The sequence below is a fragment of the Meles meles genome, chromosome 4, assembly GCF_922984935.1.
Source record: "Meles meles chromosome 4, mMelMel3.1 paternal haplotype, whole genome shotgun sequence".
In the NCBI taxonomy this organism is placed as follows: Eukaryota; Metazoa; Chordata; class Mammalia; order Carnivora; family Mustelidae; genus Meles; species Meles meles.
The window spans coordinates 109,579,870-109,596,911 of NC_060069.1; the positions used below are offsets into that span (position 1 = coordinate 109,579,870).

The 17,042-nt window shown below is 36.4% G+C and overlaps 1 protein-coding gene across 4 annotated transcripts in view; it reads left to right on the top strand.

Moving 5' to 3' along the window:
• The window catches only part of CBLB (Cbl proto-oncogene B), a 222,857-nt gene that overhangs the window by 165,623 nt on the left and 40,192 nt on the right, over nucleotides 1-17,042 (top strand). For all 4 annotated transcript variants that reach the window (XR_006818015.1, XM_046002091.1, XM_046002092.1 and 1 more), the window contains exon 13: nucleotides 5,833-5,927. Coding sequence is in view for 3 of the 4 variants with exons in the window: in XM_046002091.1 (XP_045858047.1) it covers nucleotides 5,833-5,927 (95 nt within the window). In the remaining variant the exon portion in view is untranslated. The remainder of the gene's footprint in view (nucleotides 1-5,832; nucleotides 5,928-17,042) is intronic.

Consider the following 17,042-nt stretch of genomic DNA (forward strand, 5'->3'; position numbering starts at 1 on the left):
CCTTTTAATGTACTTTTGGATCCTATTGGCTAGTATTTTGGTGAGAAATTTTGCATCTGTGTTCATCAAGGATATTGGTCTGTAGTTCTCTTTTTTGGTGTGGTCCTTGTCTGGTTTTGGGATCGAGGTGATTCTGGCCTCATAAAATGAGTTTGGAAGTTTTCCTTCCATTTCTATTTTTTGGAACAGTTTCAGGAGAATAGGAATTCTTCTTTAAATGTTTGGTAGAATTCCCCTGGGAAGCCGTCTGGCCCTGGGCTCTTGTTTGTTGGGAGATTTTTTTTTTTTTTAAAGATTTTATTTATTTATTTGACAGACAGAGATCACAAGTAGGCAGAGAGGCAGGCAGAGAGAGTGAGAGAGAAGCAGGCTCCCTGCCGAGCAGAGAGCCTGATGCGGGACTCGATCCCAGGACCCCGAGATCATGACCTGAGCCGAAGGCAGCGGCTTAAACCACTGAGCCACCCAGGCGCCCTGTTGGGAGATTTTTGATGACTGTTTCAATCTCCTTACTGGTTATGGGTCTGTCAGAACTGAGTCTTACTTCCTACTCTAGAATTTACTTTTTGGAGGCAAATAACATACTACATCTTTGCCCCAACTCCACTTATTTTTCTTACCTTTTTTTAAATGAACAGGAAGATTGATTTATGACATAAAAAATATTTCCTTATTGTTTTAAATTCCAGTATTATTAATATACAGTGTTATATTAATTTCAGGTGTTTTGTTCAGCACTTGCGTACATCACCCAGCACTCCTCTTAACAAGTGCACTACTTAATCCCCGGCCCCCATGTCCCCCCCAACACACACACACACGTCTCCCTTCTGGAGAACCACCTGGTACCTCTGGGAACCAGAGTTAAGAGTGTTTCTTGCTTTGTCTGTCTTATTTTTCTTACTTTATAAAATGGAAGAATAATAGTACCTTATCTAGGAGAATAGTTACCTTCCAAATACCTAAATCCTTCTACTCCTCAGGTCTGGAATAAAACCAAATGTAAAGGGTAGACATGAAGGAGCAATAGAAGTTGTAATAGTTGACATTTTCATTCAAAATAGTTGTCTTTTTTTTTTTTTAACAAATTTGAAACCCAAATCATCATCTCTTTCTCTCCTTCCTCTCTTTTTATTTAGCGTAATTCCTAATTAGTGCATAGTAAGCACTTGGTTGCTGAATTAATGCAGTATTTAAGCTGATGGTAGAAGGAAGAGAGTGCATATGTGCTGGGGTTGGGGCGGGCGAGGGCGGGTCAGGGAAAGGGCTTGGAGGAAGAGGACACCATGATATACAAGGAGGAAAACAGTTGTGTGTGTGTGTGCGTGTGTTTGTGCGTGCGTGTGTGTATTTTAATGTATTTTTCCAGCACTGGCCTTCAGCCGAAGGTAGCATGTAATTTTCTCATTTGAAATAGGAGTCTTTTCCTCCTATTTTTCATGAGAATGGTAAAGGTTACAATGTATCCTCACCCTCCATACCTGGTGTGATGTTTTTAAAACATTTAATCATGGGAATAAAGGGAAAGGGGATCTAGATATTTGGAAGTTGATGTATGTTCACATAACTGTCAGTCTGTCCAACAGTAAGCAAACACACGCTTGTGTGAAATAGGAACAAGTCTCATTTAGACTTGTTTTCATTAGAGGGAATACTTCAAATGGACTATTAGCTTCCCATTTTCAAGATAAGAAAACTTGAGCAAGCACGACATGCTTAGATTAGAATTCGATATACCGGCAGGAGACTTCATAAAGTGAACACCCATAAATGGAGAGACCACTCACTTTACTTCATCATGCGTCCTCTGTCACTGTGCCGCTTCCCATCATCCATTAGAGGCATCTGCCCTTTCTGTTTGCATCTTCGCTAGATAAATGGTAAGGGAAGCAAGAATAAATTAAATTCTAATTACACCATTTGCTACTTGTAGAGAGCTGTGAGGGAAAGAGCCATTCAGCTCATCATTAAAATGAAGTGCAAGAATTTTCTGTGACTTTCATTGATTCTCTTTCTCTCCTCCCTCCCACCTGGCATCCTCAAATTAGCTAAGGTAATACTTTCCTTTTAACATGAATCTGCAAGCCAAAAGTTATTAGGTTTATTTTTCTTGTCTGATTGGTAAGAAATTTCTTTCCTGTAGTACTGTTTTCTTTCTCTGAAATTCTCGGATTCTAGCCACATTAGAAACCTGCTCCTTAAATATTTTGTTGGCTAGATATTTATCGTTGGTGGTCGTTTGTTTGTTTGTTTAAGTTAGCTGAGGTAAGGGGTGCCTGGGGGCCTCAGTGGGTTAAGCCTCTGCCTTCAGCTCAGGTCGTGATCTCAGGGTCCTGGGATGGAGCCCCGCATCGGGCTCTCTGCTCAGCAGAGAGCCTGCTTCCCCCTCTCTCTCTGCCTGCCTCGCTGCCTACTTGTGATCTCTCTCTGTCAAATAAATAAATGCAGTCTTTAAAAAAATAATAAAAAATAAATTAGCTGAGGTAAAAAATATTTGCGTTAAGTATGTTTTAAAATATCACTGGACACTTGAAATTTATCTGCTTGTATCCAGATACTAACATTATGTTAAAGTATCTTTATTTGTTCCTCTTGAAAGTTTAAGAATACTGCTGTTTCTACTATGATAAAAACTATCTCTGACTTATGATGTGACTTCAAATGACATTATTCTAAAATGACCCTGTGTACAATAATCTTTAGAAGATGCTGCTAGATAAATACATAGAAAGATTCCCCTTTTTGAGATTGTGGCTTTTGCTTTTTGCTGGAGAGGCACATATTTATATGAATGACCTCAAGCTTATCTATAAATCGGAAGGACTATCAAGAAATAAGTTCTCAATGTACACTGGTGTTATTTCCAATCTGACGTTGTAGAAGGACAAATTGTAGTGATATTTTTGGGTAGTGTTTGTGGCTTCACATACATGGGATACAGAAAAGGGATTGCATTTGGGGTTTTGTACAAATAAAAAGTTTTGTCTTTATTGTCCTAAGATTATCACAAAAGCATGCATTTTTCCCTGTATCTCAAAGGTCCTAAATACTTTAAGCTTAATTTTTAGACAATATTTGAATCAGAAGAAGGCATTTCAAACTTCAAGATTTGCACTGATGCTATCTTGAGGCATGTAGAAACGTATTAATCTAGGATAACCTAAAATTTATAAAAAGTTAATCAGATAACTCTGATTAACTTCTTCCATAAGTCTAAGCTTCCCCTAATGTCTTTTTATTTCTTCAACCTCTTTTAGCTCTATGAGTACTTAGAATGTTCAAGACACCAGGGGAAATACAAAATAAATAAAGCAAAGTCTAGTGAGAATGAGATGGGTGTACAATTAGTTCACTAAAAGATAAGGCATAGGAGAAGCATTCATAAAGAACAATACGGGCTCCTCAAGAAGAAAAGCAGATCTAATTGAGATGCAGTGTAAAAGAAGGTGTAAAGAAAGCTGTGTGCAAGAAGGTCACTGGCTTATAGACATGAAAAGATCAGAGGGTGTTTCTGTAAACATGACAGGGAGGAATAGCATGAAGGAAGGGAGAATGGACATAGTGAAGGAAGTCCATTTGGGATGGATACAACATAGACTATAGGCAGGGTAGATGATAGGCAGGGTAGATGAAATTACAGTAGTGCAGATTGAAACCAATAATAATAGTGTCCTGAGTTCTACACTCAGTTGTCTTTTTTTTTTTTCCCCTTTTTATTTTTTCAGCGTAACAGTATTCATTCTTTTTGCACAACACCCAGTGCTCCATGCAAAACGTGCCCTCCCCATCACCCACCACCTGTTCCCCCAACCTCCCACCCCTGACCCTTCAAAACCCTCAGGTTGTTTTTCAGAGTCCATAGTCTCTTATGGTTCGCCTCCCCTCCCCAATGTCCATAGCCCGCTCCCCCTCTCCCAATCCCACCTCCCCCCAGCAACCCCCAGTTTGTCTTTAATTTGTTAGACAGGAAAGAGGTTTTAAAGGTTTTTGTTGTTGTTACTGCTTTTTGGCAGAAGAGTAATTGGATCCGAATATTTACATTGGTGGCATTTTCAATAAAGTTGTGGTAGTTTTGGGACGGTCAGCTGGGAAGGCAGAAGAAAAAGATGTCTCCTTAGTTAAAGAATTAAAGAATAAGACCTCAATCTGGGGCACCAGGGTAGTTCAGTTGGTTAAGTGTCTGACTCTTGATTTCGGCTCCGGTCATGATCCCAGGATCGTTACATCGAACCCCTTGTGGGGCTTCACACCAAGGGTGGAACCTGCTTGAGATCTTACGATTCTCCCTCTTCCTCTGCCCCTCCCTACTCCCCACCCCAAACTCCCTTGCCTCTCTTAAGGGGAAATAAATAAATAAATAAATAAGAAGGCCTGAATCCGTGAAGTTTCAGTGTAAACTCTTTCAATCAATGCTATCAATCTACACTTTTGAGGAATGATTTTTTTTTCTCCTATTTATAAACAGGCTTTTCAGATTCCCAAAGAACATAAAATATTTATTTTTAGCTCAACCTGTAATTTATTGCACTTACTCAGGTTGTGGCAGCTAAAATGATTCTAAGTCTACTGGAATGTGTGCAGGTGGGAGCACGTAGTTCAGAGCGAAGCGGTTTTGTCACCATGTAACTCTAATATCACTTCTAATGAGGCAGACAGGCAAAAGAGAGAATGGAACTCCAGCATAGGTCCTAGTTTTTAGAGTGATACCTCAATGCTTTAGGATTGAGATTGTATAACTCTGAAGAGCGATCATTGATATATTTCAAATGTGTTCTTTAAACTATGTTTCTTATTTTAAGCTGATAGAGAAGGGCATGGACATTTTGCATTCTAAAAGCTTCCATACCATTTTAGAAATACCAGTGGAGGAAAGGAAATTGGTAGGTCATTGATGGGCGGTCGGGCTTTTCAGGTTATAGTACAGCCTTTTGCCCCCCTCATTAGCCTGCCTTTTAATTATGAATTAATAAGAATTTAGGTAAGGGCCTCATGATAAAACTTTAATGATTACTTGAAGATTTTAAACTACATTTCACCTTATGTGTATAAATATATAATGTTATTCTCTCTTTTTTTTTAAATCACTTTAATTTCAGGTTGTTGCATTAGTAACAAGCAATTGTTCAGTCTCTGTAGTATAACTGAGAAACCTAGAAATTGGAATTTCTTACCCTGAGTAATTAAATACCAGTTCTCTACAGTACCTTATAAGCAAGGTAACAGTTTTAGTTTGTGCTGTTCACATGGAAAATTTCATTTAAAATTGCATGCACTTTGAAAGCCAGAACTGGTCTCTCGTTGCCCATAGTGTTGAAGCTTCAGCCTTGCAAGATGAAAGGCATTTCTGATAGTACTCATGTACTATTTTATCAAGAAGTTTAAAAATGTTCTGTTAACCCCAGAGAGATATAATTTAGAACACTTTTATTTGCAAGAATTGAAAGAAGAATTGCACCTGTACCATTTTCTCTTCACGGAATCCTATAGAGAATGGTAACTTCCATAAAAACTGATTGGTATTTGGGAAATTTTACTGTCTGTGTATCTAGCTACCTGTGTCAGATTTATAGAAATTATCATACATATCCCTTCTCAGTGTGTTCAAGTATCATGTTGTATTGTATTTTTTATGTATAACTTTGTACTCCTTTGGGTGATGGTGAATGATCGCTATGGTGCTACTGACTCCGAAGTAAATTATATGATATTTCACTTGTTTAAATAAACTGACATTGCCCATGCTTTTCAAAATTACAGTTTTTCTAAGAGCTGCTACTGTTCTTAGGTCCTCCAGAAGTTAAATTTTAAACTAGCCCTTTGATTTCCTTTCAGGTCTTTTCCAACGGTCACCTGGGAAGTGAAGAGTATGACGTTCCTCCCCGGCTTTCTCCTCCTCCCCCCGCAGCCACTCTCCTCCCTAGCATCAAGTGAGTTCTGCTGAATTTGGCGATCTCTTGTCCGTGCATAAAGTGATGGTAGTAGTGGATGTGAGGTACTCAGTACAGAAAGTGCAAGGTGAATAAAAACACATCAATAAAAATGATCCAGTCAGCTTTATAAACTAATATACCAGAATTCAGGATCCTTCCTGGTTCTTTGCTGGGAAGCACAGCATCTAGGATACTTACCTAAACTTCAGGCAAGGAGCTCAGGGAGAGAAAACTTGTCTTCTTTGTATCCCAGAAGAGAACAGAGTAGCACAATGAGCTTTCCCCTCCAGTTTACCTCTCTCCCTGAGGGGTGTCAATTTATCCCAACTATCCAGTGTGATATCAGAAAATAATCTTTGAGTCTGTCAGTTTTCCCAATTCCCAAACCCATTCAGCCACTAAATTCCATTGATTGTTCTTTGAAAGTTTTTTTATAATCCGCTCATCTTTCCCGATGCCTCCTAGCGGGACAACTGAAAGAATGAATCTTACATATGATGAAACATCATGATCTTAGAATTCGTATCAACAGATTTTTAAAATGGAGTTAACTGAAAAATAAATTAATCCGGGTTATCTCATTTGAAAAATGGGGACATGAGGACACAATGGACAGTTAAGTGATAGATCTACCCAAGTTAAACCAGGATAAAACCAAGTCTTCTGATTCCGATTTTCCTTCTCTTTATGTTAAATTAGGGTACTTGCCTTTTCTCTAATATATTTTGTTTACACAGCTGAATGAATTTAAATTCTGCTTTCCCCAGATTACTTTCCTACTTAAAACCCAGCATTGTTTTTTCTTTCCTTTTAAGTTAATTCTCTGCTCTTCTGCTAGCAGTAAGATCCATGGGATTTTACCCAACTAAAATGTTAAAATAATTCCTAATGCTTGCTCTCCAATCTTGTCTTTTTTTTTTTTTTTTTTTTTTCTGGTTTGGCGAGTTTTTCAAGCTGTTTCCCCTTATGCACTACTCTTTCAGAATCTTTATTCTAAAGGTCCATGTCTCAGGCTGTATTTCTTTATGAAAGCTTGTGTAACATCTTCATTAGCAATGATAGTAAGTGGTAAGACTAATTCTCATTTCTCTTCCTACAGTTTATGTCCTACACATTTAACTATGAACTCTGCTCCACTGTCTTCTAATTTTAAGGTGTTTTTCCATATTAAAAAAAAAAAAAAACATTTTAAGGTTTTAAAGGCAAAAAACTTTTTCTTAAATTTTCTGATTTTTCCATAACACCTTACTCTTTTTGCTGTGTATTGAATACAGCAAAGGTACCTGGTTGCTTGGTTGATTATCTGGTTAAGATCTCACTTCTGACTGAAAGTCTTAGAGCATTTAGTCCTTCCTCTGCTGGTCACTGAGCTCCCCTATACATAAGAATACAAAAGGAAGGATAAGCTAAATCCCGGCCCCCAAGAAATTTACACTCGACTTTAGAAAATAAAATGAACATACATGAAATCCCCAGAGAACATTATGCACTAAATTGTATTTCTAACTTGTTAGTTTTTACTTATGCTTGGAGGAAAGATTGCTACAGACTTTCCAAGTCCAAGGATGTTTCATAGAGAGGATGGAAGTTTCCTGAGTCGTAGAGAATAGACACAGTTCAAAAAGGGAGTGGACAAGAAAAGCAAGAGTGTGAAATGTGACATCATTCAGAAGACAGTGGGAAACTAAGCTAATTGGAGTATTCTCCAGTGGTAACTTCTCTGGGAACTGCCAGATAATGCAGCTGACATAAAAGTTGGAAGCAAATGTACATATTCTGTATAGTGGGCTCTAAATCAATAAGAACTTACGATATCCTAGCCTCACATGAACTCTGGATATAGATAGATGATGGATAGGTAGATAGATATACATATGTAATAAAACATCTACATTCAATTAACTCTGATAATTCAGAAAATGAAATAAATAAAAATTTGCCAATTAGAAATTAAATTTGTATATTCTGTTTACTAAATTCATACCATCGAGTGGAATGAGAAGCAGAAGTTGTAGTTTCCTTCTTATATATTTAATATTAGATATCTGTTTCTCCTATAAGTTAAGAATAAATTCATAGCATAATGTATTTTATTAATATTTTTCTAGTCCCTCAGTTTATAAGTACGTGTGAATATATGTTATCCCCATTTATTCTTGATTTTTCCCTCAGAAAGAGTGCAGTTGCCTTACCCAGAGAAATATTTTAACAATGTAGATTTAACAGCAAATTAGTTTTTGATTTTTGCATGCTGCAAATTAACCATAATTAACAATACAAGTGTTGACTTTTAATGTCACATTTATATCTTCAGTCTTTTATCCTGACTATATAGGTAGCAGTTCTTCATTGTATAAAATATGGAAACTGTAGGAAAAAAGAAAATTAACAAATGTGTAAATATAAGCGTCTGCATACTCAAAATATCAACGTCCAGAGTTTTAACATTTTGACTTTTTTTAGATTTTTTTACATGATTTACATTATATTGTAGAGATAATGTCATGCCCTTCTTTGTTACTTAACATTTTAATAAGCACTTGTCTTAATCATTTATGGGCTGTATTATTATAAAACCAGCATGAAATTCTGAAGTGAACATTAAATAATCAGACCTGACTCCAGCATATTAAGTATTTGTCTGTCTTTGAACAAGGTAACTTCTCAAGCCCTCACTTTCTCCATCTGATAAATGAAGGGGTTGTTTATCTTAAACGATCTCCAAAATCAACTTTTGAGCTTCAACTTTTTAGATTCTGTGCAATATGTTTTTTAAGGGGTGCTCATCTATAATGTTAATTATATATGAAACATTTGGCAATTTAGGTGTGCATTTGTAGTTGGCTGTTTGTGTCTCTTTGCTGAAGCCAGTATGAGTTGGATTACTGCTCTAGTTTTGTTTGGTTTTGTTTTTTATGTCTCGTCTACTTGGGCCTCATTAGAATATATAACCAGAGTCCAATGACTATGGCCCTTTAGCACAAGAGGGGCATAGAACAGAGGTCTCAGCAAATAGGAATGAAATCGGGATGTTGGATGTTCAAGTACCTAATTCCGTGTTAGACTTTTTCTGCATGTTTCAAAATCAGCCCAAAGCAAAATCACAAATTACCTAACATAGACTTACAGTTCTCACAAATGTTGAAAATCCCAGTGTTGAATTCAGTCAAGTCGCAGCTAGCATTTACCTTTTTAAATGTACATTGTGTTGTTATAAATATTTACTAAAGTGTAGTTGTTAAATTATTTGATGTTATCATGATTCCCATTTACTTGATGTAAGAGGCTACTGTCTGATAGTGTTACTTTCTTATGAAACTGTATTTTTGCAGTTATGTGACTTTTATTGTATAACTTATCTTGAGACCTAGAAGAATATAGAATTTATTTTTTTAAAAATGTTCTGTTGAAGCAAGCTGAAACTGTACTAATGTACATAGATTTATTTTTTTCTTAAATAGTTTTTCTAAATGGTTTCTATTTAACATCATTGATATGTAGCTATAAGTGTAAAATTTTAAATAAAAGCTTAAAGCATGGGTACTTATTATTGTCTAGGGGAGAGTGAAAAAATCCTATGTGGATTGTTTTTACTTTGTAGTATAAATTTTTACTAAACTATCTTTGTCTTGAAATAATTTGACTAGAGTTGAATAAGGTATTCCAGGGTTAAATAGTACACTGCCTCTAAAGCTGAGATGAGAATTTTGGTTTGGTTTTCAGAAAGTTTTGATTGGCATTATGACGTGATACTGATTTGCATTTTTAAAGAATTTCCCTGGCTGCTCTATGGAAAATTGTCTCTAGGACAACAGAAATGAAAGCAGGGAGACCAATGGTGACTATGGTTGTCATCTGATACGGTAGACCAGTCAGAAATGGTCAGGGGTTTGGAGTCACGGTGATGGAGTTACTGGGTCAGCTTTGGGGCGTATTTTGATCAAATGGTACCTGTTAATAACCTGGATATCTGCGAGGTATGATAGTCAGTGACAACCCCTACATAGGTTTTTGGCTAAAGAAACAGAGTAAATCAGTGCCATTTTCCAAAGAGGGAGACTGGTGAAGAACAGATGTGGGAACAGGACAGAGGTGTAAAATTGAGACTTAGGGATCTGCTGAGTTTGGGGTGCGTACTACACACACACGCGCGCGAAAGTAGAAGTTTTGAGGGAACAGTTGAACATGCCATCTATGCTTAAAACATGTATTATGTTCAGGTGAGTATTTCAGTAGGTGCTGTTGAAAGCCAATAAACTTATTTCTATATGACCGAATGCTCAAATTTAGTTTGATAGATAGATTGATAACTATTGAAGTATTAGTTTGAAGTAGACTATACCAGTTACCCCTGAAATGTTAATTGGAGAAAATATGTTTAGAACACTGCTGTAAAATTTTAGTAAGCATTATAGGTTATTATAAAAAAATCTCCATTTATATGCCAAATTGCAAGGGAAAATAAACTAGAAATGTAGCTTTGTGAATGTCGCCTCAACTGCTCCCAGAGAGATCACGCTTCCAAACATCAGTATCTGTGTGTGTGAACGCGCATGTGACTGTGGTTGTCTTTAAACAGTCGCCAGAATGGTCTGTGTATAAGTCAAAGTGTAAAACTATAAAGCTAGATCAATGTGAATGAAATGATCTGGTGAATTCATGGTAGAGGGGGAGGTTTGTTTTGTTTTGCTCTGTTTTTAACTAGAAAGTGGATGACATAGAAAAGAAAAAGGTACTAAGCCACAGGAGACATTAATACAAATACCGCATCATCATTTAAAAACACTTAAAGGGAGGGGCGCCTGGGTGGCTCAGTGGGTTAAAGCCTCTGCCTTCAGCTCAGGTCATGATCCCAGGGTCCTGAGATCGAGCCCCTCATCAGCTTCTCTGCTCTGCAGAGAGCCTGCTTCCTCCTCTCTCTCTGTCTGCCTCTCTGACTACTTGTGATCTCTGTCAAGTAAATAAGTAAAATCTTAAAAACAAACAAACAAACACTTAAAGGGAATGAGCTTGACTGGAATTTTTCATTTTGTGGATAGTGCATACCAGGCTTATTACGTGTGCTTAGCATCAAAAGAGCAGGAAAACATGTTCTGTTGTTGTTCACTTGAGGATCTGTATAGACAATATATACTTCGGTTTTACATGAATCCCTTCTCAGTGATAAGAAATCAGTATTTTGATTTAAATACAAGAAAATATGGTAGAAAACTTCTTAATGGAAAGTAAAGCTGTAATTAAGAGCTATTCTATTTTCTTAATCCTAGCAAGTGAATTGAATATGATTGCTCTTTTATTAGTTTCAGAACCAACTTTCCTCTAGTACCTTAAAATCTTTTTAAGGCTTGCCAAGATACTGCACTTTTTGTTTGTTTTACCTTGAGTAAATGGAAAGGTGCACTATTCTGAAGAGGACAGTCTTCTATAAATAACAATTGACATGATGCCTAGGGGATGGTGGAGAGGGTCCTTCTTTTCATTGTGTTCACTGTGATTGCTGTGGCATCCTTCTCTTGTTGTGTTGTGCAGAATGCTTGTGCATTTGATTTGGACCTACTGATATGACTTAATATTTGAAACTCAGACTTAATTTGTAAATCCATGAGATTATGTAAAAAAAAAAAGGTGTTCAAATCTCCTGCAAAGCAGTTAAACCATCCTAATGTAGGTTTTCTGGTGAATCCCTACAACCTACTTGTTGAGACATTGCTGAAAACAGTTGAGGGTTTCAAGTCTATCGTTTTAAACCAGTCTCAACAGAAAAAGCAATAATGTGTGGGAAGTGTACAAAAGATATATGAATATTATTTTCTCCTTTTTATTATAGTGTTATAATTTCTAAATTCACACAGAATTGCAATCCCTTCTCATCTTTTGTGGAAAGCAATATTTGGTGGATGACTATAATCTGGATAGAGGGAATGCCACTAATTCCACTAATCTTTAATTTTCTCTGATTAAAAACTATGATGAGAACTGATATAACAGTAGCCCTAGTGGTCTGACAAACCTGTTACTTATAATTTACAAAAAGAACTCATTTATGATCATAAAAAATTAGGTAGCCTTAGAAATGTGAGCCATTAGGGCTGTCTGGGTGGCTCAGTTGGTTGAGTGTCTGACTTGATTTCAGCTCAGTCATGATCTTGGGGTCCTGAGATCGAGCCCACACATTGGATTCTGTGCCGAGCATGTAGCCTGCATGAGACTCTCTCCCTCTCCCTGCTCACACTCTCTCTCTCTCTCTCTCTCTCTCCCTCTCTCCATCTCAAAAAGAAAGAAAGAAAGGTGAGCCATTGGCTGCTATTTAAATATACAATGTAAAATATATTCCTTATACTGTTTCTTTTTGGTCTCACAGTGGCATAGTCTATCGTATATTCTCCATTTCTCCATGAACATATCAATCCGTTGATAGAAAACACGTAGGGATAGAATGAGATTTCATTTTCATCTTAAGTGAGAGCCTCTTTGCATATTCCATAACATTCAAACATTTCTTAGTTTCTGTTAAGATTTCTCTGTCATTTCAAATAAAATTCAATAACTTATTTGAAGGCCACTAAGAATATTCAGCATATTTGTGAAAGATGCTTATCTATAATATTTAAAGTGAGCCAAAATGAATTTTTAATTTAAAATGAAATTTTTCCCTGGTTAAAGCATAACTTATGTACAGTAAAATTCAGCTTTGTGAGTTCTAATGCATGGCCACATAATCACTGCCACAATCAAGGTACAGGACCGTTCCATCACTCCAAAAAGTCCCTTCGTGCCTTATGTCAGTTCCCTTCATCCCAAACCCGTGGAAATTACCCATCTGATTTATGTCCATATAGTTTTGCCTCTTCTAGAATATCATATAAATGGAATCATGTGGTACCTAGTCCTTTGAGTCTTGGCTTCTTTCTACTTAGTGTAATGCATTTGAGATTCATCCGTGTTATCAAGTGTATCAATAGTTTCTTCTTTGTATTGCTCCAGTCTAAGTATTCCATTATAAGACATACTGTGGCTTGGTTATCCACCTCCACTGAGGGACATTTGGGTTGTTTCTTGTTTTTGGTGATTACGAATGATACCACTTTAAATATCATCGTGAAGTCGTTCATGTACAACATATATTGGAAAAGTAGATTCTCAAGAAGAGTATATGTTTCCTCAGTATCTTTTTGATTTCTTTTTTTTTTCTTTTTGATTTCTAAAGCAGATCCCCTAAAAATTTTAGAGGTGGACATTGGTTCTGAATAAGTTAACTTAAAAATACAACTTAAAATTTGTTTCTCCAATTTATATTCAAGTCTATGAAATGCTTATAATTAAAAAAAAGGTTTGTTAAACGTGATAGTATGCCACACCAACTTTTCTCGATGTCCTGAAAGAACCCTCGAAATCAGTATGTATTATAAAACTCACTCTGATATACTGCGGAAGTTACTATTTTGTGGCATACATGCCATCATTTCAAATAGACCTTTATTTAGTGTCACCACTTACCAGGGCTATGATTTCTGGGAGTTAAGTATTTTCCCTGTTAGGCTTGTGATAATTAATACAAGAAATATGGACTAATGTATACAGTAGGTTCTGAAGAGTCAGTTTTAAGAAAAGTTATTTTTTAAAACCTTGCCTTCAGATATGATTAAATAAACATTCTTACATGTAGAAAACAAGCAAAATAATATATTAAAATGCTTTTCTAGATTATGAAAGAATCCAAAAAATGATCATTATTTTCCCCTTAACAGCTTGGTCATCTGTTTCTCAGATAATCACCCATTTTTGTCTAAAAGCTGTGAGTGCTCCCCCAGTTACATACCATGCCAGCCCTTTGTAGACCCTTTAGTATTTCGCAGTTCAGGACAGAAATAGATGACAGGTGTAGGTGAATATATAGAAAACACAACGTCAGTGAAAGAACATGTACCAAATACGTAAAATTGAACAAATTAAAGTCGAAAGAAAACTGTTTTGTCGGGCAATGTCACAGGAGGTTCATAGTCAGTGAAAATGAATATTTCTACTTTGCCTTTTTTCTGGAAAAGTTGATGGACTAAGTGAGTTATCAAGAATTATTCAATTGAAGGAAAGGAAGTACATGGCAATGGTGGTATTTGAGTTATAAGTTACATACATAAAGCCAGTGGGATACGCAGGTCACCCCTCTGATTATGTGCTTTACACCAAGAATACAAAATGCTGTGGAGGAGTGTGTCTGTGAGTTTGTTTTGAAATGTACAAATCACTAAGAACAGCGTTGGAAAATATATTCTTGGTTTGTTTCAAGTGTGCACTTGCAGAAAATGGATGTGTTTCTCACTGAAGGCTCCGATAACTAACACACAGTGGGTTTAACAAGAGGTGCAGGTTGGGAAGAGAATGGCTGTGCATCTTTGAGAGGATGTGTCCTGGTACATTACCAGCATATTAACTTCCGAATGACAGCCACAGTGCAAAGCACTCCGCTCTGGGTATGATGATAACATAAAGGGAATGAAGTAATGGGTGTAAATGATAAGATGGTTTACTTGGCAGCTTTAACTTGGAACTAGCCAAATATAATTTGCTCTGTTTTGTTCCTCTGATATCCTAAATATTTCTCAGAAGCCACATCAATGACTGAAAATTTTCTTGTGTCCCATAAGTTAGGTATTTTCTCCACTGCCAAAAGTAAACATACATGATAGCCAATGAAAATTGTGAAACTAATTTTTTTACCACTTACTTAGTGGCAAGTAAAATTGAACCTACTTTTTGAATTAGTTTATGAAGTGGAAAAAAAATCCCACATATAACTACAAATAATGTAATTATTTATATGAATTGAGATTTCTCTTTTGGTATCTTATATACAAATTCTTTATCTTATTTGTACCTTCTCTTTTTTATTAAAACTTCATGTTGTAGAGAAGTTTAGAGTAATTAAAGACTTTATTTTTTTTTTAAGATTCACAGCAAAATTAAAGCAAAGGTACAGCAGTTTCCCTTATACTGACTACCCCCGCACATGCCTAGCCTTTCCATCATCATCTTCCACCATAGTGGGACCTTTGTTAAAATGGCTGAACCTGTATTGACACATAATCAACCCAAAGTCCATACTGTACATTCCTGGGTTTGTTTGTTTTTTATGATAGAAACTGCTTTTATTTTTACCTTCAGAACTAGATAAGATTAGGGACACCTGTGTAGCTCTGTCAGTTAAGCATCTGCCTTCAGCTCAGGTCATGATCCCAGAGTCCTGGGATCGAGTCCAGCATTGGGCTCCTCCTTGCCCAACGAGGAGCCTGCTTCTCCCTCTGCCTGCCATTCCCTCTGCTTGTGCATGTGCTCTCTCTCTCTCTCTTTCTCTGACAAATAAAAATCTTTAAAAAAAAAACTGGATGAGGTTAATTTGATACAAAATTTATGCTGAATAAAATATACTGGAAGGAGGGGCACCTGTATGGCATCGCTGGTTAAACATCCCATTAAGCATCTGACTCTTGGTTTTCAGTTTGGGTTGTGATCTCAGGATTGCGAGCTCGAGCCCAGCATTGTGTTCCCTGCTAAGCACAGAGTCTGCTAAAATTTCTCTCTCCCTTTCCTTCTGCCCCTCCCCCATGCATTCTCTCCCTCTGTAAAATAAATAAGATAAATCTTTAAAAAAATTTTTTTAAATGCACTAGAATGATATTCTCATAAACTGGCTTATTGAAGTAGAATATTATACTGATACAAGAAGTTTGCCTTAAAAACACAAAGAAGAAAAATAAAATTTGACTTTCAAACTTACTAAAATGGTGATAAATGGGATATTTAATCACTTTTTTGGATCTGGATACAAATGCCAGTTGAAGACATTTTCCACTTCTGGATATAATCCACTAAAATCCATTTAAGCTAATAATCTATGATTAGTAAATTTTAGCAGTAAGCCTATATTATTCCATAAAATCTTAGGTGGGCTTTTCTTTTCATTTTCTTCAGAAATATTCCATCTGTTGATTTGCAGCAAAGCAGAAGAGTAGGGGCGGGAGTTACCCAGATGAAATTCTTTATCACCGAAGAGACTCAGGCATGACAGATGTGATTTCAGAAACCATCCATTCTTGTCTCAATGTGTTGTGCTTCTTTGGGAACTCTTAAATCTTTGGAAGTAACACAACAGGCAGATGGTAGATTTCTGACACTGATTTTGTTGAACATTTGGTTAATACGTCTTTTTCTTTTATACAAGATATGCTTGAATTGCAAAGGAAAAAAGGGTTCATTATGAATGAAAGTATATTAGGATATAGAAAGGATATATATTGTTTGATTGTCGATAGAACCCATTCTGATCCTTGAGTTAGGTAAATCGATGTCCATGTTTATAAGACTTCGTAGAAAGGTCATGTTTGAAATTCCTACCCCAATACCCATCAGGTCTCCATTTGGCAGTCCATGTACTCTGCGCCTTCATTTGGAATATACATACTTCTAAGGTTACACCACAAGAGGTGTAACCCTCAGGTCGTTAATCAGGTCATTAGCTCGGGCTCTGGGCAGTGACCGCAGGCTTTTTGTCACTGTGTCACTGCTTTCACCTGACTATAAACTGTCGTTTGGACTTGGAGATTTTTCAAACAAACAAGAACTCAAAAATCAGTACTGAAAAAGTCTTCAAAGACAGGCAAAAATATGCTTTTGAAAAGTCTTAGGAGAGATTTCTCTTTAATCTATGAACTTTCTTAGGATTCAAATACTAGTAGAAACGAAAACTTTTACATTTTTCACAATGTCTTCTTGTAAAGGGCACAAAGAAAAGCCCTTAAAATTTTTCTCATTCTAACTAGCGAGAAGAAATCGAAATGAAAAAGTTATTTCAGGCTCGATGGCACATATACTAAAGGACTTTTGCTCCCTCTACAGAAGGTGCTTCAAAATTGCAGTCACAGACATTTAAAAAAATATATATATACCTTTAATGAAACCGAGGTTTCACCATGATTAACAAAAGCTTTGTGTTTATATATACCAACAGTGTCTTGCAAATTGGTTGGGTGTCAAAAAGTTAGGGTAGGTTCATGTGTTACTACTTTATATTTTTAACTTGCATAAGCAAGGATTAGATTAAACTCCATTAGCAAC